General features: G+C 45.3%; 1 protein-coding gene across 5 annotated transcripts in view; it reads left to right on the top strand.

Annotated features, from left to right (window-relative positions):
- The window catches only part of Zc3hav1 (zinc finger CCCH type, antiviral 1), a 50,067-nt gene that overhangs the window by 14,760 nt on the left and 12,569 nt on the right, over positions 1–22,738 (top strand). For 4 of the 5 annotated variants that reach the window (NM_001347122.1, XM_006506781.4, NM_028421.1 and 1 more), the window contains exons 2-8: positions 238–373; positions 3,929–4,181; positions 7,405–8,451; positions 8,732–8,830; positions 11,321–11,444; positions 15,227–15,401; positions 20,769–20,889. In NM_001347122.1, the coding sequence (NP_001334051.1) occupies positions 238–373; positions 3,929–4,181; positions 7,405–8,451; positions 8,732–8,830; positions 11,321–11,444; positions 15,227–15,401; positions 20,769–20,889 (1,955 nt within the window). The remainder of the gene's footprint in view (positions 1–237; positions 374–3,928; positions 4,182–7,404; positions 8,452–8,731; positions 8,831–11,320; positions 11,445–15,226; positions 15,402–20,768; positions 20,890–22,738) is intronic. The other variant, XM_006506780.4, reaches the window with a different exon arrangement.

The following is a 22,738-nucleotide window of genomic DNA, read 5'->3' as shown; positions in this document are numbered from 1 at the left end:
GGAAGAGCAGTCGGTGCTCTTAACTGCAGGGCCATCTCTCCAACTCAGTAAACCCTTTCTTCTTCCCAGTAATTCCTTCTGTGTCCTCTTTTCTTCTCCCCCTTTGCTTAGAACTCGAGATGCCTGCCGTCCCTCTCCCGGCCCTCTTTCTACCCCCATGCCGTGTGAATATGGCTGTCTTCTTTCTCATTTCCGCTGTGACGTGCAAACATTGACAGTTGTCCTCTGTCCTTCCAGGAACCTCTGCAAATATTCTCACGATGTTCTCTCGGAACAGAACTTCCAGGTCCTGAAGAATCATGAGCTCTCCGGGCTTAACCAAGAGGAGCTGGCGGTCCTCCTGGTCCAAAGCGACCCTTTCTTCATGCCTGAGGTAGGTCCTGGTTCTCACTTTAAACACCAGGCAAGAGTATTATGTGCAAGCCAGACGTGCTGGTGCACACCTTTAAACCCAGCACTCTTGGGAGGCAGAGGCAGGCAGATCTATATGAGTTTGAGGCTAGCCTTGTCTATGTAATAAGTTCCAGGCCAGCCAAGGCTACCTGGTGAGACCCTGTCTGAACAAATGAAAGAAGAATTTGGGTCCACATGGCTGCCAGGGATTCCACTGTGAACAAAGATGGCTTGAAGACGTGGCGGTAGCTGGACTGCCTGAGGCTTAACATCAGGGTAGCCTTGGAATTGAAGCTGGATGCCTGAAAGATGCAGGCACAGATTGTGTCACTGTGCCAGAGACTCCTACTGTAAATTCAGTGATAAAGAAAATATACTTTAAGCTTTTTACTCCTTGATAGCCTCATCAAGGACCAGTAGGCTACAGCCCAGAAGCCAAACCTAGTCCAGAAATAAAAGTCTAGTGGAACACAGCCGTGCAGATGAGTTTACAGGTTTTCTGTTTCTGTTTCCCCCTCCAGGGGTCAGGTGAGTAGTTGCAACAGAGACTGACTGGCCAGAAGAGCCTAAATTGTTGACTGTGGATTGTTACAGAAGTACGGTGCCTCTGGGTCCTGTGTGGATGCGGGCAGGCAGATATGCCGCAGGGTTGGGAAGAGGGTCCAACACCTTTTTGCAAGACTCATGTTAGTGAGTTACGAGCCCTGTTGTCTTCGGAATGTGGCTTTCATCTCTTAGTACAGGGATTTCTGTCACCACTTTTTAGTCAGTGGGATTGTAGAAGGGAAGTTGAAGCCAAGCAGTTTACCCTTTTGAAAACTGGACACTGTGTGTAGCACATCTGCTCACATCTCATTGGCCAGTGCTAATCACATGGTCATATTAGTTGAAAGTGGGGCTGAGAAATGTAGTTGCTGGCGGAGTGGCTGCCTGTCAAGGACTTCTATTACTAGAGGAAAGACAGATGATGGAAGATAATGAAGTCTTATTTGCATAGGCTTATAGAGTGGAGAGTCAGTTGATGTTGCTCAAAGGACCATGCATGACCCGAGAAAAGCCCTTGAGTGGAGAATCCCTGAGTGTACCCACAATACAAAGTCATTAGCAGTCTCACACAGAATGGGAGACTGAGCAGGAGCAACGCCGAAAGGGGCAGAAGACAGACAGGGAGGCAGAGCAATACAGGAAGAGATGGAAGGGTAGAAGAGATATGAAGCTGCCAAGAAGGTTGGAGTTCTGTTAGATAAGACAAGCTAGCCAATGGAGATTTCTTGAGGATTGACCATTTGGGGGCATTTAAAAACTCTGGCACAACAGGTGATTTTTGAGGTGTCCACTGAGCTCTGAAGGCAGGGCGTTGTGTAGCTTGAACACATAGAGATCCACCTGCCTCTGCCTTCCTAGTTGGGGTTAAAGGTATACCCCACCTCACCTGCTCTTTGTTTTATTAGAGACACGAGCACCCTATGTAGCCCAGGCTAGCCTCAAACAGACATACTTTCTCCACTTCTTGAGGGCTCATAGTAGTAGACACGTACTATTATGCTTGGTGTACCTGCTACTGGGAATTGAACCCAGGGCCTGTGTTACAAGCCAGCTCCTGGATTCCTCTATGTGTCCAGGTGATGCTCATGGTTCAGACACCTCACTTTAAGAACTGTGGTCTAGAATTAGATTCGGTAGCACTTATGCGCTGAAGTCTGGTTCTAGAGGCTCTGTCACTATTCCTGGGGTCAGCCTTTGTCTCTGCATCCAGACTCATTCCCAGTTCATACAGCCTATTGAACTAAACACCTTCATCTTTCAGCTGCCTGCAAGGTGAGGCTAATGACTAATCATTTTCTTCACCTAGTGGCTCAGACACCTGCCTCAGACTTCTTACTTTGCACAATACAGTCTTATACTTTGTCACGCCGCCTCCCAACAGATGTTAGGCAGGCAGACAGAACAAATATTTTCCTTCTGCTGTCGAAAAGGAAACAGAAACTAGAAGGTCACTGGGACCGGGAGGTTACCCAGCTGCTTCTAGGGCCTTGACTTTAAAGCAGTCTCTGTTAGCCCTGTAGCCACATGATCTGATTGCACCATCCCTGGATTTTACTCCAGCTCTGTAGAGCTATGTGTGCAGATGTGTTTGTTTAGAATACTGTAACTGGGGGCTGGAGAGATGGCTCAGCGGTTAAGAGCACTGACTGCTCTTCTAAAGGTCCCGAGTTCAAATCCCAGCAACCATGTGGTGGCTCACAACCATCCGTAATGAGACCTGATGCCCTCTTCTGGGTGTCTGAAGACAGCTACAGTGTGCTTATATATAATAAATAAATTAAAAAAAAAATAGAACACTGGAACCTTCCTAACACTGTGCCCCTTTAATGCAGTTCCTTGTGTTGTGGGTGACCCCCAACCATCAAATTATTTCATTGCTACATCATAACTGCACTTTTGCTGCTGTTATGAATCTTACCCTGCTATTTGACCCCCAAAGGGAGTCTAGATAGTGGGTAAGGATTTCCTTACTGAGTTGGTTATGGTGGTGTGTGCCTGCAATCCCAGCACTTGGGAGGTCAGGGAAGCAGGATTATGAGTTGAAATCTAGTCTGTGCTACATGAGTCCTCGTGTCCAAAACCTGAAAGCAAGGCTGAGCAGCACAGTGGTGCGCACCTTTCATTCTGGCTAACAAACAAAAACCAAGTGGGGAGGAGTGTGCACACCTTTATCCCAGTTCCTGGGAGGCAGAGGCAGGTGGATGTCTTCATAGGTCAAGGAAGGCTGGAGAGATGACTCAAAGGTTAAGAGGGCCTGAGTTCAAGTCCCAGCAACCACTTGTAGTCATCCATACGGTGATATGATGCCCTCTTCTGGCCTGCAGCCACACATGCAGGCAGAGCGCTGTAAGCATAATAAATAAATAAATAAATAAATAAATAAATAAATAAATAAATCTCTTTTTTTTTAAAAGAGTTCATCACCCTACTTCTTCCCTCTCTCCCACCCCTCACATACAAAATCATTTGAACAGGTCCTATTCTGGCTATCAGAGACAAATGACAAAATCCCAAAGTTGCAAATAACACACACACACTTTTTTTTCCTTTCAACGGTAGAGTAAGTTAAGATCCAAATTAGACTTCCTCTTTGGGGCTCCCTTATGATGTCCTGTGTACAGCTTGCCATGTGAGTTTGATTCTCCCAGGAATTATCAAATTCATCACTATTTTTCTCCTTTAAGTTTCCTTTCTTTTAAATGCAAGGTTTCTGCACTGCATTTGTGATCCTCTTTGCCTCGGCCTCCTGAACACTGGGTTACAGGTATGCACCATCATACGTGATATTGTCTGTTAATTCTTTCGACTCTTCTGTCCCCAAATAAGTCACCAGTTGAAGCCATCTCATCAGCCTTGGGTGTTGCGTGCATTGTTTCCCCCATGGCTCTCCTGGGTTGTTTTTTTTGGGGGGGGGGGCTGCACCCTTAACTGGTGGTGTGGCAGCCAGGTCCAGGTGTTCTTGCCTCATGGTTCTTTCTTTCTTCTCTAGATATGCAAGAGTTACAAAGGAGAGGGCCGCAAACAGATCTGCGGGCAGCCGCAGCCCTGCGAGAGACTCCACATCTGTGAGCACTTCACCCGGGGCAACTGCAGTTACCTCAACTGTCTCAGGTCTCATAACCTGATGGACAGGAAGGTGTTGGCCATCATGAGGGAGCATGGGCTGAGTTCTGATGTGGTCCAGAACATCCAGGATATCTGCAACAACAAACACACTCGGAGGAACCCCCCTAGCATGAGAGGTATGCCCTTTCCCTTTTAACTGTGTGAATTTGCAAATGTACAGAAACCACAGTGGGGCATAGTGACACACACCTTTCATCCTAGCACTCAGGAGGCAGAGGCAGGAGGATTTCTGAGTTCGAAGCCAGCCTGATCTACAGAGTGAGCTCTGGGACAGCCAGGGCTACACAGAGAAATCTCATCTCAAAAAACAAGCAAGCCAGCAAACACAAACAGAAGGAAAACTGCAAGAAATCTGCCTGTAAAATCTCAACTTCACTATCTGCATGCACCACTTTAATACAATTGAAACAATGATGTGTATGCAGTTTTACAAGTGGCTCTATCCCCTCATTTTAAAAGAGCTTATTATAGTCTGGTGGTGGTGGCACACACTTTTATATAACATACCGGCACTCAGGAGGCAGAGGCAGGTAGATCTCTGAGATGGACACCAGCTTGTTCTATGGAGCTAGTTCCAGGACATCCAGGGCTACAGAGAGAAACCCTGTCTTCAAAAAAAAAAAAAAAAAGTTTGCTTGGGGGTGGGACATGTGTGCATCAGTTAATTCCAGGGCTTTGGAGACAGAGGCTAGCCTCAGGAAACTCTAGCTTGTGTCAAGTTGACATAATAAGACTGGCCAGCATGACTGTATTACTTATTATTTTGTGTGTGTATATACAGCCATATGTGTGGAGGTCAGAGGTCAACTTCAGGAGCTCTCTTTCCCCAGACTAACCCCAAGTCATTCAGGCTTGGTGGCAGGCACTTTTATCCACTGAGCCATCTCACTGGCTCTTCTTGTCTAGTGGACGCAGTAGAAGCCAAGTTTATGAAGGGGGTAGAATCTCTGACTCTAGGATCTGCAGTGAAGCAATGAAAAGCTACGTCTCCTGGTACTTAGTCTACAGAAGACTTTGCCCCAGAATCTGTCATCATTACTCCTCACAGCGAAACTGTGATCAATGGCGGGTTTATTACTCATTAACTTCACCTAGGGTAAGGAAAGGAGTGTTATAAGTCCTAAGCAGCTTTAACTCATGCTTGGAAGACCAAACAGTACTGTGAAGATGAAATCAAAAGCCGTGCTTGTGACCCGAGCACAGGAATGCAGCTTCCACACCACAGTGCCCTGAACAGAGAGTGACTGTAGAGGTGGGTTTGTGAGCTCTTCACAGCGTGCGGGAGAGAGCTGCATATCATTGTTACTTCTAGTTAAGCTATGTAGTTAGACATCATGACGGGGGAGTAACTAAGCTAGCTCAGGCAGTCAACGGGTTCTCCAGGTCGGGAGTGAGGGTTAAAAAAGACAGTTAGACAACACTGTAGCATGACCCCAGCCAGTTCTGAGACTAAAGGCGAGTTTATTTTTTTCCAGTCTGCTTTTATATCATTCTGGGTACATACAAAGAATATGGTCAGTCCTTAAGGCGTAGACAAAGTAGTCAAGGAACAAGCAGGGCAAAAATCAAGGCAATAAACAGAGGTCACTGTGTCTAGGGGTTTATCAGGATGGTCCAGATCCAAAGAACACGTTCTTCATCTGTATTTGCCTTGAGCCTACTTCATTGTCCCAGCCTGATATCAAATTCCTACCAAACTCCTAGAAGCAGCCCCAAAAGCTCTCCACAGGGGAGCCTTGCTTTTGCCACAATACTGTTGTCCCCTTTCCTCTACCAGGATAATACACACATGTTCCTCATAAGCAAACAGACCCTACTGCACCTCCACCCCCAGCTTTCAAATGCCTTTCCACAACAGACGTCACCTACGTAGGTACCACGCCAGACTTCACACACTGGGTCACTCCTGTCTTCTCTGCTTCCCAGACTTTTCTAGAGAAAAGATGCTGCTTTATCAGCGTCTCCGGATTTTTTTTCTCCCTTCAATATATATACAATGTAGGGCAGGCTAGCCTAGAACTTGCTGTGTAGCCAAGGCTGGACTCCTGTCTTAGCATCCTAAGCACTGGGATTATAGGCATGATCCACCCCGTCTGCCTTCAATTTCAGCTTTTCATAAGTTTAGGCACTTGTGGTAAATATTTTGGTTTTTGGTTTTTGGTTTTTGGTTTTTCGAGACAGGGTTTCTCTGTATAGTCCTGGCTGTCCTGGAACTCACTCTGACCAGGCTGGCCTCGAACTCAGAAATTCGCCTGCCTCTGCCTCCCGAGTGCTGGGATTAAAGGCGTACGCCACCACGCCCGGTGTGGTAAATATTAATTGGGTGTTTCTACCCCACCTTAAGTCATTTAGTTTCCAAATACAAAGCCTTTATATTTATAATAATCCTTTAAAGCACGAGAGCTGGGCAGATATCAACGCTCTGTGCTATTTTGTCTATTTCCCTGTCAATAATCCTGAACTATCACTTGCCATGTTCCACCTGGGCTGCCTCTGCTCCATCAGGCCGTCCCTCGCGGCCATGTGCTCATGATCCACCTACCCCATGGTACCTTCTTCCTCCTCTCCCCTCTCCCCTCTCCCCTCTCCCCTCTCCCCTCTCCCCTCTCCCCTCTCCCTTCTCCCTTCTCTCCTTTCTCTTCTCAGTCTCTACTCAGAAGCCAAGCCTGGGAAGCTAAGCCCCGCCTACCTCTCTTCAGCCAAGCTGTAAGCATCTTTATTCAAACAATAGTTTCAAATTAAGGATTAAGGTTTTGCACAACAAAAGCTGGCATCTGTGAGAATTCCCTGTCTTGAGACAACTAGACCATTACAGTACATAGATAGCAACAGCCCTAGCCTCAAGAGGCGCTAAGGGAGCTAGAGGAAGAAGCCTGGAGAGTTTGTGGCTTAGACGAAGGCTTAGCTTGAACCTGCAGCCATTTACCATTTGGTTTCAGTGTTAGAAGTGCCTGTTCCAGAACCCAGATCGGAATGCGTGACGTCTCCATGAGTCGTGGACATGTTTCTCTCACTGGCTACATTTCAGCTGTCATTCGCTGTAGTAATGACCGTTAACTCAGAACTAGAGTCTGGAGACACCCCACCTGGGGTCTTGGGGACTGGAGGGCTCACTGAGTCCCAGGAGAGGCCAGAGGAGCTTTGGAGTCCTCCCTTGTCTGAGCCACCCACACGCTGCTGTTGTGGACTCTGCCAGGTTGCAGCTTCGTCCTAAGATTCGCAGCCACCACTTAGGAAACTCCTATGATAGAACTCAGCTACAGGGCTGGACAAGCAGAGAGAACATGGAGGTAGGAACTAACCCGAGCTTGAATTTTCTCTCTGGGTTTCTCTTTCCAGCTCCCCACCCACATCGCAGAGGCGGGGCACACAGGGACAGAAGCAAAAGCAGAGACCGCTTCCATCACAACAGTCTAGAGGTTCTCTCAACGGTCTCACCTCTGGGATCTGGTCCCCCTAGCCCAGATGTCACCGGCTGTAAGGATCCCCTGGAGGATGTGTCTGCAGATGTCACCCAGAAGTTCAAGTACCTGGGGACTCAGGACCGTGCACAGCTTTCCTCCGTCTCATCTAAGGCCGCTGGTGTCCGAGGACCCAGTCAAATGAGAGCAAGCCAGGAGTTTTTGGAGGATGGGGATCCAGATGGCTTGTTTTCTAGGAATCGTTCTGATTCGTCCACAAGTCGAACCTCTGCTGCTGGCTTTCCTCTCGTTGCGGCACAAAGAAATGAAGCTGGGGCCATGAAAATGGGCATGCCTTCAGGACACCACGTCGAGGTCAAGGGCAAGAACGAGGACATTGATCGCGTCCCGTTTTTAAATAGTTATATTGATGGGGTAACAATGGAAGAAGCAACAGTCTCAGGAATTCTAGGTAAAAGGGCCACAGACAACGGTCTGGAAGAAATGATACTATCTAGCAACCATCAGAAGAGTGTGGCTAAGACCCAGGATCCCCAGACCGCTGGCAGAATCACTGACAGTGGCCAAGACACGGCATTCCTGCATAGTAAATATGAAGAAAACCCAGCGTGGCCAGGTACATCTACCCATAACGGCCCAAATGGCTTTAGTCAAATTATGGATGAAACGCCTAATGTCTCTAAAAGTAGTCCCACTGGTTTTGGCATAAAATCAGCAGTCACTGGAGGAAAAGAAGCAGTCTATTCTGGAGTTCAGAGTCTGAGAAGCCATGTCCTGGCTATGCCTGGGGAGACCACTACTCCTGTACAGGGCAGCAATAGGCTGCCTCCGTCACCTCTGTCTTCTTCCACAAGCCACAGAGTTGCAGCCTCTGGGAGCCCTGGCAAGAGCTCCACCCATGCCTCTGTGAGCCCAGCCAGTGAGCCCTCGAGGATGATGATGATGATGTCAGACCCTGCTGAGTGTAAGTCGCCTAGGGGACTCCCTGGGCTTGAGTGCATAGGGAAAGACAAACACAACACCACGGCACTGAATCGCCTACCTGAGAACTGTAATCATTTCATACCCAGAAGTCTCCGGTGCCCTGGTGTCCATGATTCATAAAACAGAGGGGCTGAGCAGGCTCTCCAGAGCACCCCGAATCCAGGGAGGCACATGAATGTGGACCCCATGGACGACATCTTCTTCACTGTGAGGCCAGGGTCCTCACTTCTGGCATACACACATCCTCTTTTGTTTTGCAGATTCCCTATGCTACATCGTAAATCCTGTATCTCCTAGGATGGATGATCATGGCCTGAAGGAAATCTGTCTGGATCATCTGTACAGGGGCTGTCAGCAGGGTAAGTTGCAAATCTCCGTAGGATGCCTTTAGCCACTGTGGGTACTGCTGCTGTGAGCATGGCGCACGCCAGTACTTACTGGAGACCGTGCTGTTGCTTTTGAGTGATCTAATGAATTGGATCATAGGGTAAATAAATCTGTTTGATTTTTAGAGAAGATTTTTCCATTGTAGCTTAGCTATTTTTCTAACCCTTCCTCCTATACTCCCTCTTTCCTCTTGCTGTCTCTTGAGTCTTTTTTTAAAAAACTTTTATAATATCATATATATATAATATTATATAATTATATATGTATAGTGCAATTTTTAAAAATATTTTTATTACATGTCTTCCTCAATTACATTTCCAATGTTATCCCAAAAGTCCCCCATGCCCTCCCCCCCACTTCCCTACCCACCCATTCCCATTTTTTTGGCCCTGGCGTTCCCCTGTACTGGGGCATATACAGTTTGCGTGTCCAATGGGCCTCTCTATAGTGCAATTTTTTTAAAAAAAATTTATTTATTTTATGTATGTGAGTACAATGTCACTCTCTTCAGACACACCAGAAGAGGGCATCGGACCCCATTATAGATGGTTGTGAGCCACCATGTGGTTGCTGGGAATTGAACTCAGGACCTCTGGAAGAGCAGACAGTGCTCTTAACTGCTGAGCCATCTCTCCAGCCCCATAATACACTTTTTATTTTCATAAACACACCTATTACCCCCTCTCGTTCCTCTCCTCCCCTCCCGTTCCCCCCTTTCCAACAAGCCCTCCAAAAGGTATGTCCTTTTTATTTTTGGTAATGACCCACTGTGTTTAATCAAGATGGCTCGAATAAGCTCAAGTGTGGGGCTATTTACAGGGGCATAGGCAGCTTATCAATGGCCACACCACTGAAGAAAATGACTCTTCTACCTCCAGAATAGCCCTTTTCCTCCCCTTTCCCCTCCCCATCCTCCCTGCCCTCCTCCATTAATGTCTTTTTAAATATTATAAATTACCCTTCTGTGAGTTCCTCTGTAGTGCCTTTTTATTGTAAAGTAGCCATGTATTTTTAAACAGTTTCGCAGCCATTTAAGGGGCAGGTGGGATGGTTCAGAAGTTGAGCTTATGTAGAGGTCTGGATGAAGTTTCTGACGCCCACACGGCTGCTCACAACCACCGTGACTCCAGTTCTAGGGCATCCTATGCAGCCTCCTAGCCTCCATTTGCATGGTGTAGATAAACTCATGCAGGCACACACACATGCACCTAAGAATTTTAAATCATTTTTTAAAAAACCCATTATATTTATATATTTACTCATATATATATATCAATTAGACACATACGTATATGACAGCAATAATAATTGAAGAAAAAGAGATCATGAATTCAAGATGGTCCAGGAGGGCCTGGAGGGAGAAGGATGATGGAAATACAGCACACAGGTATGAAATTTAAAAAAATATGTATATATATATATGTGTGTGTGTGTGTGTATATATATATATACATATATACATACATACATACATACATATATATACATGTACATATACATATACATACATACATATATATATATACATGTATGTATATGCCGGGTGTGGTGGCGCACGCCTTTAATTCCAGCACTCGGGAGGCAGAGGCAGGCGGATTTCTGAGTTCGAGGCTAGCCTGGTCTACAAAGTGAGTTCCAGGACAGCCAGGGCTATACAGAGAAACCCTGTCTTGAAAAAACAACCAACCAACCAACCAACCAACCAAACAAACAAACAAACAAACAATATATATATATAAGTGATTTAAAGCCAGCATTGAGAACTTGAGAGGTTAGTTTCTGCATTCTCTGTGTTCTCGCTGGGATGATAATAAATAGTTCCTTACTCAGCAAGTGTCCATTCTAGTATCTTTTGCCACATGTGCTGGGGGCATTAGCTTAACAATGACACAACTTTCTTCGATATATCTATAATTAAAGTGAACATCAGAATATCCACAAACAGGAATACTGCTTAAAATAAGCAAAAACATGACATCTAGTCCAAATTGGGTATCAGATACCAGCTTGAGGAATTAAAAGATACCAGTCAGGTCATAATGGAGTGAGAGTGGTAACTGGGATTCATTCTGGAAGAGATGGCTCTTAGGCCAAGGCTTCAAAGAAAGACAAGGACCTGTCTATCCTAGAGAGCGCCTTGTCTTGGCCAGAAAAAGGTGTAGATCGTCTGGAACTGGAGCTACAGATGGTTGTAAGCTGCCATGTGGGGTACTGGGAATCGAACCCAGGCTGTCTGGAAGAGCAGCCAGCTAAGCTTATCTCTCCAACCCAGATTTGATTTTCTAATGGATTTCTGTGGGACACTATGCAAGCAGAGGCCAAAATGACCAAAGGGGTGATGGGGAAACACCTGGCAGGTGAGATGGGGTGGTCTTGACAGGAAGCCAGTAGTGAACTTGAACAGTGAACTTGAATTGGTTAGAACCCCAGCCTTGACCGTAAAACCCTTCTTATCCCTGTAGTCAACTGCAACAAGAACCACTTCCATCTGCCCTACCGGTGGCAGCTGTTCATATTGCCCACTTGGATGGACTTTCAGGACATGGAGTATATCGAGCGGGCCTATTGTGATCCCCAAATTGAAATGTAAGTTGGTGACTGTCTAACTGATGGGACCCAGAACTTGAGCAGAGGGGCCTCAGCCTAAGGTACACCAAGCTGCTTAGTGCTAGAGATTCTGGGAAGATTTAGTCACTCGAGGGACATAACAATGACATGATTGATCTGTAGGTGTGTCCCCTGGAAAAGCACAGTTCAGAGGTCGGGCCATGCTCTTAGTAGCGCATCACTATCTAAAACAGTAAAGGAAACCAGGGAGATGGCTTAGCACACGAAAGCACTTGTCCCCAAAGCCTGACAACCTGAGTTTGCTCCCTGGAAGTCATGAAGAAGCCAGATGAGATAGCCCACCCACTAGAAGCTGGGGGCTGTCCAGCCTGGGGTATACCACATAACAGGAGAAAGAAGAAAGACCCTGTCCCAGGAAGGTGACAAGAGAGAACAGCTCTAGCAAGTTGTCCTCTGCCTAAAACTCATGTGCTGTGGCACGTGTGCCCACACTCACACTTACAACACACAGCAAAAATTATTAAACAAAAATACACCAAAACCTGGGAGGTGATGGTGACACACCCCTTTAACCCCAGCACTTGGGAGGTAGAGGCAGGCGGTCCGTTTGAGTTTGAGGCCAGCCTGGTCTTTAGAGCAAGTTCCAGGACAGCCAGGACTCTGTTACATAAAGAAATCCTGTCTTCAAAAAACAAACAAACAAAAAACCCAAACAAGGGCTGGTTAAGAGCGCTGACTGCTCTTCCAAAGGTCCTGAGTTCAAATCCCAGCAACCACATGGTGGCTCACAACCATTTGTAACGAAATCTGATGCCGTCTTCTTCTTTTTTTTTTTAAAGATTTATTTATTTTTATTATATATAAGTACACTGTAGCTGTCTTCAGACACTCCAGAAGAGGGAATCAGACCTCATTACGGATGGTTGTGAGCCACCATGTGGTTACTGGGATTTGAACTTCAGACCCACTGAGCCATCTCACCAGCCCTGATGCTGTCTTCTGGATTGTCTGAAGACAGCTACAGTGTACTTACATATAATAAATAAATAAATAAATAAATAAATAAATACAAACAAAAACCCCCAAACAAACAAAAAACCAAAAAAACCTGAGAAAACCGGTCAGTTGCCTTACAAGTGTGAGAACCCCTCAAACCCATGCTTTTAAAATAGCCAGACACACATGGGGGCTCACGCACTCCGGAGGCAGTGGGACGCAGATCTCTGAGTTTGAGGGCAGCCTGGTTTACAGAGCAAGTTCCAGGAGAATGAAGACTACACAGAAAATCTTATCTCAAAATAAATTAGTTAATTAATTTAAAAAATTTAAAAATCAAGACAGATAATGAGGAGTTGTCTCAGCCATAGAATGTTTGCCTAGCAAGCACAGGTCCTGGATTTGGTCCTCAGCTCTTGCTTGGTGCGGGGTTCGGGGGCAGGGGAGCAGGGCTTACGATCCCAGACCTGGGGGGAGAGGGACAAGTGGATCCTTAGGGTATGCATGTTAGCCAGTCTAGCCTCCTTGGTGAACAGCAGGCCATTGAGACCTGGTCTTAAAAAACAAGGCAGGAGGTGTCAGAGAATGACAGTTGAGGTTGTCTTCTGGCTTCTACATACATGCAGATAGGTGTACATGCCTGTATATACACACACAAACACACTTTTTTTTTTTTTTTTTTTTTTTGGTTTTTCTAGACAAGGCTTCTCTGTATAGCCCTGGCTGTCCTGGAACTCACTGTAGACCAGGCTGGCCTTGAACTCAGAAATCCGCCTGCCTCTGCCTCCAGAGTGCTGGGACTAAAGGCGTGCATCACCACGCCTGGCTACGCACACCCACATTTTAAAGAATGATTTAAATGATTCAGAATAAATAAGCCTTTGGCTTAGCTTATTGATTTAAATATATAACTGACAGTTTGGGAGGTAGTAAGTGCTTGAATTCAATCCCCAGAATACACAGAGTGTGTGTGAGTAATCTCGGTTTTGGGAGACTGGAGACAGGTGATTCCCGGCCTAGCCTGCTTGGTGAGTTCCAGGTCAGCAAGAGACCCTGTCTCAAAAAAACCCACAGTGGTTCTAAAGTTTGACCTCTAACCTTCATGCACACATGTGCACATGCACCCCACACACATATAATTTGAATAACTATGTGTTCTGGTACAGACATTTGATATGTACCTACAATTTTGTGTGTGCCATCTCTGTGTTCTAGAAACATCCAAGAAGGTGCCTTGGATTTCTGCGCTTGCCAGGGTTGGCGAGGGTGATAGCCACATGACCACATTTACTTTTGGTGTGCAAGAGGGAATTGTACGTGATTTTCATCCATTTAGGTAGATGTTCTGTGTTGTTGCATCCTGCCACTAGGAGGCGGCATTGGCTGTTCTCCTATGTAGGGCACTGTGTAGCAGTATTCTTGGTCTCCCAGTATTCCCTGATTCTCCTAACCAACAATATCTTCTACTTATTACTGAAGGTTCCCTGGTCTTTCCTGATCAAGGACCTAAGAGGTCTTTCTTAGGACAGCAGTTCTCAAACTTTCATCTCACCAGCATTACCACTCTTGGGACATATTGAGGACCTGTGTATGTTAATCACAGCTATCAGTATGACATATTAAAAATAATATCTAGGGCTGGATGAGGGCTCAGTAGATAAAAGTGTGTGAACAGGATGAACTAAGTTCAGCTCCCAGAATACACTGGGGAAGGGGAGAATTGACTTCTAAGTGTAGTTCTCTGACTTCCATGTGTGTGATTGTGTGCACACACCGTATACACACATGTACACATACATGTATACACATATGCAACATGCAATACATGCACATAAATACACATTTGCATCTTTATACATAAATACACATCCAATGCAAACCCTCACATTATATATCCACATGTGCACATCTTATACACACATCACACACCACATGCACACACATCATAGCCACAACACCCCCTCACATCACAAAACTCATATACACACACACACAAGTAAAAATGAAACCTGCTGTAAAGTTATGTATCACGTAGCCTCCAGAAAGCTAACTTGTACACATGAAAGTAGGAAAGCACAAAAGTTAAATGGTAGGGGTTTTGCTTTGTTTTTTTTTTTTAATGATTTACTTATTTATTTCATGTATGTGGGTACACTGTCGCCGTCTTCAGACACACCAGAAGAGGCATTGGATCCCATTACACATGGTTGTGAGCCACCATGTGGTTGCTGGGAATTGAACTCAGGACCTCTGGAAGAGCAGTCAGTGCCCTTAACTGCTGAGCCATCTCTCCAGCCCCATTTGCTTTGTTTTTTGAAGTAGGTTTTCTCTGTGTAGCCCTGGCTGTCCTGAAACTTGCTCTGTAGACCAGGCTGGCCTCAAACTCAGAAATCCGCCTGCCTCTGCCTTCCTAGTGCTGGGATTTAAAGACGTGCACCACCACTGCCCGACCTAGGGTAAGGGTCTTAAAGTCCACCCCCATACTGGTACACTTCCTTCAACAAGGCCACATCTCCTAATAGTGTCACTCCCAGGGCCAAGCATATTCAAACCACACATATGTCAAACAGACAAATTACCTGTCTGGATTTCAGGGTTTTTATTATTATGTGTAAGACTAGGAGCTGTGCAAAGGAAATTTAGGCTCAATTCCCAATACCACTTAGAATGAAAGAGTCAGAGAGAAATAGAGAAAGACCATTTAAAGATCCATTGCAGCCCTGCAGTTTAAATTCTGTGTTCGTGGTAGGGGTAGCCAGAATGCTGGGAACGGAGGAAGTTAACTTTCTGCCTTTCTCTCACAGCATTGTGATAGAAAAACATCGGATCAATTTCAAGAAAATGACTTGTGATTCCTACCCCATCCGTCGCCTCTCCACTCCTTCATTTGTCGAAAAAACACTTAATTCTGTCTTCACCACCAAGTGGCTTTGGTATTGGAGGAATGAATTGAATGAATATACTCAGTATGGGCATGAGGTAAGTGCCATTTCCCCCTGAGGTGGAAGAAGCCAAAGCACGATTGAAATGTTTGAAGCCTACATACCTATGCATCCTTAGAGAGTGGACATGGAAAGTGAAGCTTTGGGGTGTTTTGGGGGGTAGGTGCCTTCCAGTTGCCATATACTCTAGGAAGAATGAGAAACACAAATCTATATTGTTTTTCACTTGGGAGACATAGCTCAGTCATTTGTCCCTCTTTCCCATTCTGAAAGATGCCGTGAACTAGCTTTCTGTGTTATCAGTTCCAAATATACAACCAGCTGAGGGGGACTTAGGAGACCGATGGAGAGAGATGTCTGCACTAGCAGAACAACTTAACCTGCTCTAACATACAAACCACACTGGTCACTAGTATTCAGTCAGTTTGGACTGACACAAACTTGAAATTGGACTAGAAGATTCTAGGCTGACCCACAGTGGTGACTTAACAAGAAGGAATAGAGTCTGGAGAAGCTGAACATCTGTCCTCTTCTGTAAATGTCTTAAAGGGGTGGGGGTAAGGGGAGAAGGCAGAGCAAGAAATGTCTGCCGATCAAAATGACTTTGAAAGAGACATTTTGAAATGAAGCCAAGAGTAAAAGACAAAGAAATGACAGCGAGATTCTGCCTTGTTAGAAGTGAGGGACATTGGAGCTACCAAAGCAAAGGAGACACACTGTCCATTAGAAGGACCCAGCACCTCTATGAGAAACACCTTAACTGCAGGACAGGGATGCCACCATTTCTACTAAAGTGTTAATGTCGCCCGTGTAGACATTACAGACAGTACGGAAGGGATGCCACCGTGCTGTAGGGAGGCCGTGTGCAGTAGGGAGGGGCTCTCCAAGGGTCTCTCCATCCTCAAGGCTGCAGCGCAGCGCTTTCCAGAGGTCCCAGCAGCACTCACATTGTATCAAAGAATCTTCCAAGGAACCTGAATGAGCAGCAAGGTTTGGGGGCGGAGTTGCTGTTTGAAAGAGGCTAGGTGCCGGATCGGAGGTCTCGGTTCCTGTGCACTTCTGCTTGCTCCAGAGGCCAGGTGGAGCGGTGTTCTGTTCACAGTGGGCTCCTGTGACAGGGACAGTCCAGATTCTTCTTATAGTCAAGCCAAGCATGCTGTCAAAGTGCAGTTGCATAAACGTGATTTTGTCAAGTGCTGTGGGAATAGACATTATAAGCCCAAGTTAATTAACCTTGGGAAAGATGAAAATAAACTGTAGGTCTCCTGGTTCTGACCTTGTGCTAAGGAAGAAAGATCAGGAAACATTTGTATCCTAGTGACATCAGTGCCAGAGACCAAAAAGAGAATAGCAAAGATTTAAATTTGTATTTAGTGCCACTGACTAAGGTGCCTGTCACCAAACCTGACAACCAGACTTCCATTTTCCCCACAGAAATATGTAAATGTAATTTAGACATTAAGTATGTCTAGTTCTTTTGTTTGTTTGTTTTTGTTTTTTTGTTTTTGTTTTTGTTTTTTTGTTTTTTCGAGACAGGATTTCTCTGCATAGCCCTGGCTGTCCTGGAACTCACTCTGTAGACCAGGTTGGCCTCGAACTCAGAAATCTGCCTGCCTTTGCCTCCTGAGTGCTGGGATTAAAGACGTGCGCCACCACCGCCCGGCTAGATCACATTTCCTAATAAAACATCAAGAGTCTTCACCCACAAGCGTAGGGGTGCATGAAATTATATCACTGGGTCACATCAGCATGGGTTACATCCTGAGACCAGCCTGGGCATCAAACAAACAAATGAAAGAAAGAACATTTCTGAGCTCCTTAATACAGACTTTTTTCTGAGACATTCAGACTACAACGGTGTTAAGATATAATTTTATTTCTTAAATTACATTGTGTGTGTGTGTGTGTGTGTGTGTGTGTGTGCATGTGAATGTAGAGGTCAGAAGGCAACTTTGAAGAGTCCGTTCTCTTCTGTCATGTGGGATCTGGGGACGGAATTCAGGTCCTCAGGCTTACCAGCAAGCAACTTTACCAGCTGAGCCATCCCGCCAGGGCTAGAACTTAATCCCTGGGACCCACATGGTGGAAGATGGAAACTGACTTCTGTCCTCAGACCTTCACAGGGGCATCCTATGGCTCGTGCACTCCCCCTGCCATCCCACTAAATAAATGTCACAAGGTTAAAAAGAATATATGTAGGTCAGGCATGGTAGTACATGCCTTATGGTAGTACATGCCTTTAATCCTAGCACTTAGCAGAGGTAGTTGAATCTCTGTGAGTTCAAAGACAACCTGGTTCGGATAGTGAGTTCCAGATCTGGTTTCAAAACAAGGAGAGCAGTGTATGGGAGAATACTTTAAAAAAAAAAAAAAGTTAGCCAGGCAGAGGCAGGAGGATTTCTATGGGTTTAAGGCCAGCCTGGTCTACAGAGTGAGTTCCAAGACAGCTAGGGAGAGCTATACAGAAACCCTGTTTGGAAAAGTCAAGGCAGGCAGGCAGGCAGATAGACAGACAAACAGACACAAAATGAAATACAGTTAGAAACTATGATAAGAAACAAGATGGAAGAGGAAAGTGAAACCATCACATTTTATCTACAAAGTTCAAATGCAGCGAAGTTAAGAAACTCACGGTATGGGCTGGCGAGATGGCTCAGTGGCTAAGAGCACCGACTGCTCTTCCAAAGGTCCCAAGTTCAAATCCCAGCAACCACATGTGGCTCACAACCATCCGTAATGCAATCTGATACCTTCTTCTGGAGTATCTGAGGATAGCTACAGTGTATTTACATATAAAGAGATAAATAGATAAATAAATAAATGAAACTTGTGATATTTTTAGGATGATTTTTGTATTTGTGTTGGGTTGAATTCAGCTGGAGTATTTCAGGATAGCTACAGTGTACTTACAAAGAAAGAAAGAAAGAAAGAAAGAAAGAAAGAAAGAAAGAAAGAAAGAAAGAAAGAAAGGAAGGAAGGAAGGAAGGAGAGAGAGAGAGAGAGAGAGAGAGAGAGAGAGAGAAAGAAAGAAAGAAAGAAAGAAAGAAAGAAAGAAAGAAAGAAAGAAAAAAAGAGAGAGAGAGAAACTCATGGTATTTTTAGGATGGTTTTTGTATTTGTGTTGGGTTGAATTCAGCTGCACCAGATCCTAGAGCCTTGTTAGTCACAGTGAGGTTCTCAGACCATCACCTAGATGATGATCAAATACGGAACCACCAAGTCCTTCTCCTAACTCCTGAAACCATATTTATTCAGTTTCCTGGTGTGCTTCCTGTGTGTGAAATTTGGAAAAGTAGATTCAGGCACAAAGCTGAAGAGATAGATGATGTAATTGTCTCTGAGCTTACTGCCTCCATCTGCTAACCTAGGCCTAGTCTGGGAAGCTCCTAGCCTCTGTACAATCTTAGTTAGGCCTAGAATATTTCACCCTCTGAGACTTGCTGCTGAATAACCTCACCCTTTCTAGCTCTTTCTGAGCTCTGGCTAGCTGATTCATCAACTCAGCTGTTCGGGCTCAAACTGCTCTCCAAGCTGACTGATGCAAACTGGCTTCTCTCTCAGCCTCTGACTTTTTGCTCTGCTTGGCCTCAAACTAACTCTAGCAATGTGTTCTAATCCAGCTTCTTCTCGTTCTCTGGCTTGTTCTGTCTTTGTTGTGCCAGGAAAATGTTAGTGATCCCCCAAAACACAGATAAGAGCCAATCTGATCTTATTCTATTTGAGCCAGCTCCGGCCCCCACAACATACCACCGTCACACAGGATGGGATTTGGTGGTGGTGATGGGGAGCCCTGAATGTCTACTGGGGCAAGGCTTTATAGTAAGCAGCAAGCAGGAAGTATGTGTGCACACATATCATTGGAAAGCTACTGTGGCCTCTAACACAATTGGCCGGTGCTAGGAGTCATCATAAACTTATGCTCCCATCTGCACTGGTGGCCGTTAGGCAAGGGGTGGACTTGTAACCTGGGGGGGGGAGGGGAATGCAGCTATGTTAGGAGAATACTGGAGATACTGATCTTGTTGAGAGTGTAATCTTGAAATGCTAGTCTGGTTGGGGATTAGCCTAGAGACTTGAGCTAGGCTCAGGTTTTGTTGGGGGCGGGGGTGCACAACTTGGAAACTAATGCCTGTTAGTTTACCTGAGTTCAAATTTAGGTCAGGTTCTCTAAAAATGGAGTCTAAACTTAAAAGATTTGGCATCTTGTTGAGAGCCATTAAGACAACACAATTGTCCTGATCTCTGATTTGGGCCTCTCCCCGCCCCCCACGAGAAGAAAAGGGGGTCAAAAGCAGGCCACCGACACACCGATTCCGAGAACAACCACAGAATGTTCCAGTCTAAGTCATCACCGATGTCCTGACCACAACCTGATACCACCAAGTTCCTGCTTCCCCAAAAGAAAAAATTTCTATTGCCCCCCCCAACACACACACACTGATAAGTACTTCTCCTTTTGCTTGTGCAATTCTATTGCCTCACCCCTCCCGCTGATAAGTACCTGTACTTCCCCTTTTGCTTGTGCATTTAAGCCTTGGGCCTGGCTAATACATTGAGACCTTGATGCAACTCAGACTGTTATTCGCACAAGGTTCTCGTCTCTCTCTACCCCCCAATTTGGTTCTTAGGAGAAGGTCCCCTTGAGACCCTCGAATAACTGGACCTGCTGGACGGGTCAACATCTCATCTTCACCTGTGTCTGACTTCCTCTCTCTATGTAACCTGTCTCTGTAAAACGGTTCCAGTAAAACTGCCTCCTCTCTTCTCTTCTCTTCTCTTCTCTTCTCTTCTCTTCTCTTCTCTTCTCTTCTCTTCTCTTCTCTTCTCTTCTCTTCTCTTCTCTTCTCTTCTCTTCTTCCCTCCCCTCCTCTCTCTCTCTCTCTCTCTCTCTCTCTCTCTCTCTCTCTCTCTCTCTCTCTCTCTCTTTCTGTGCTGCTCTCTTAAGCAGCTTCCCTTTCTCCTCTGTTCTCCTGAGAGTTGGGCATATCCTATTCTGTCAAATCTTTCTCTGATTCACTTTGTCTGCTACTCACTCAATTAGATATCACATTCAAACATGGGTGCTTGCATCTACAAACTAACTTTACCTTTACTGTTTCCAACTAAAGGCATGTGCTAGGGCTGAGCCACACCACAACTGGAAACAGGGTTTTCCAGTAAACAACACATCTTGGGGTTCACAGAGTGATCAGATAACCTGCAACAGGCACCCATTAGAAGTATAGTCAGTTTCTATAGAACAGTGCTCTCTCCATCACTGTGACTTGGTGTCTGGTGGGAAGTTAGTAAGCCTGGCGTATGAGAGCCTCCCTAGTTGCATCATTAAAGCAAAATTGTGTGAGATAGAAGAGTAGAGATTTCCTGAAACTCTTTACCAATGTCTTCTTCATTTCTGTGTGAATAGAGCCCAAGCCATACCAGCTCCGAAATTAATTCTGCATACCTGGAGTCTTTCTTCCACTCCTGTCCCAGGGGAGTTTTGCAGTTCCACGCTGGTTCACAGAATTACGAGTTAAGCTTTCAAGGTGAGTTCTTGTCTTTGGTGGTGTGAAGTATCCATAGAATCTGGCACTGAGCACACAAAAGTATACAGTCCATGTACATGACACACCCAAGGTCAAGGGTCTTTTTTAACATGCCCACTTCTCTCCCAGAACTCAGAGGATTGAACAAGGCATCTCTAGAAGGTTCTTCAGTTCTATCCGATTATGTTTCTGATTCTGGGTGGGACACTTGACTGTTTAGTTTGGATGGCTACAGTGGAGATCTTGGGCCTCTGGAAAGCTTAGACATCTAGAAACTTGCTCTTTTTTTCTTCACACCTTGTTTCTTGATCAGTGACCTCATTTATCATGTACACTTGGGCACTTGGCCCAACACCATGTTTATTTGAGCCTCTGAAGGAAAGTCATCTTGGTAGCTTCCACCAGTTTGTTATGTTAAGTGAAAGAGAAATGAGATCTGAAACCAGCTTGGCTTTGAAAGCACTGTCCCCTTGGTATTGTGCCTCAGGGACATGCATGCAAGTAGCCAGACACTTGCCCTTTCAGGGACAGTTTTGAAGAAGTGAGACTTTCTCGAGTCCTTGTCTTTTCCAGTTGTCTCTGAGGCTTGAGCCCTACGCCATTTATTATGTTGTAAACAATGTAATTTTGGGAATTATATTTCACCAACCGATTTTGGGAATGTACCTGGCATTCCCACCAAGACATGTTGAAATATGCTCGCTGCTTTATGTCTTCTGTGTCCACTAAACAAACAGCAAGTAAATAAACTGGAGTATTGAATGTCAGTGGGTTGTTAGGCAGGAGCTTGAAGCAGACACCATAGAGGGCTGTTATTTACTGGCTTGCTTCCCTGGCTTACTTCACTGTAAAGCAAAGTACTGTAAAGGTGTCTTACTACCTTCCTTATACAGAGCAGTTCCATCTGCCTGGGCATGCCATCGCCCACAGTGGGCTGGGTCTCCCACATAATTAGCAAGTAAGAAAATGCTTCCCACACTAATGCCCATGGGCTAATCTGATGGAGGCAACTCCTCATCTGAGGTTCCCTCTCCCCAAATATGTCTTGGTTTCTATCAAATTGTCAAAAACTACTGTGATTAGTGTTAAAAATTATGGTTATGAGAACTAGGTATTAAAAACTAATTGGGGCCGGGTGGTGGTGGCCCATACCTTTAATCCCAGCACTCAGGAGGCAGAGGCAGGTGGATCTCTGTGATGCTGAGGCCGGCCTGTCTACAGAGCAATTTCCAGGAAAGCCAAGACTACACAGAGAAACTTTATCTCTATACTCCACCACCACCAATAACAACAAAACAAAAACAACAACCAAAAATAAACAAACAAACAAAACCCTAATGGGGACCCAGGGCATGTCTAATCTCTGCCCTTGGGAGTCAGAGGCAGGAGAATCTTTGTGAGTTCTGAGGCTATTAGGGATGCATAGTGAGACCCCACCCGAACACAAAATAACACCCCCTCCAAAATCAAAACAAACAAAAACTGAATTGGTTATTATTAAGTGAAAATCATTGTATATCAGATTTGTTATTTTATATGTTTTGGTTAAAATATGAATAAATTTTTAAGATTAATGCTATAAGCAAAGCAGTTGTTAATCCCAGAGCCATCTCTTGAGCCCTGGACTTTTTTTTTTTTTTAATGTGTTTGGATATTTTGCCTACATGTTATAAAACTGTGTGCCTGTTGCCCATGGAGGCCAGAAGAGGGAGGGCACCTAGAACTGGATTTAAAGACATTTGTAAGCTACCACGTAGGTGACGAGGATCAAATGTGGGCCCATTAGATGAGCAGTCTGTGTTCTTGGTTGTTAAACCATCTCTCCTGCCCCCCACCTCCTTTCTTAACA

The sequence above is a fragment of the Mus musculus genome, chromosome 6 (genome assembly GCF_000001635.26).
Source record: "Mus musculus strain C57BL/6J chromosome 6, GRCm38.p6 C57BL/6J".
Lineage (NCBI taxonomy): Eukaryota > Metazoa > Chordata > Mammalia > Rodentia > Muridae > Mus > Mus musculus.
Note: the sequence above shows the minus strand (reverse complement) of the source record. Positions and strands in the feature narration are given on the sequence as shown.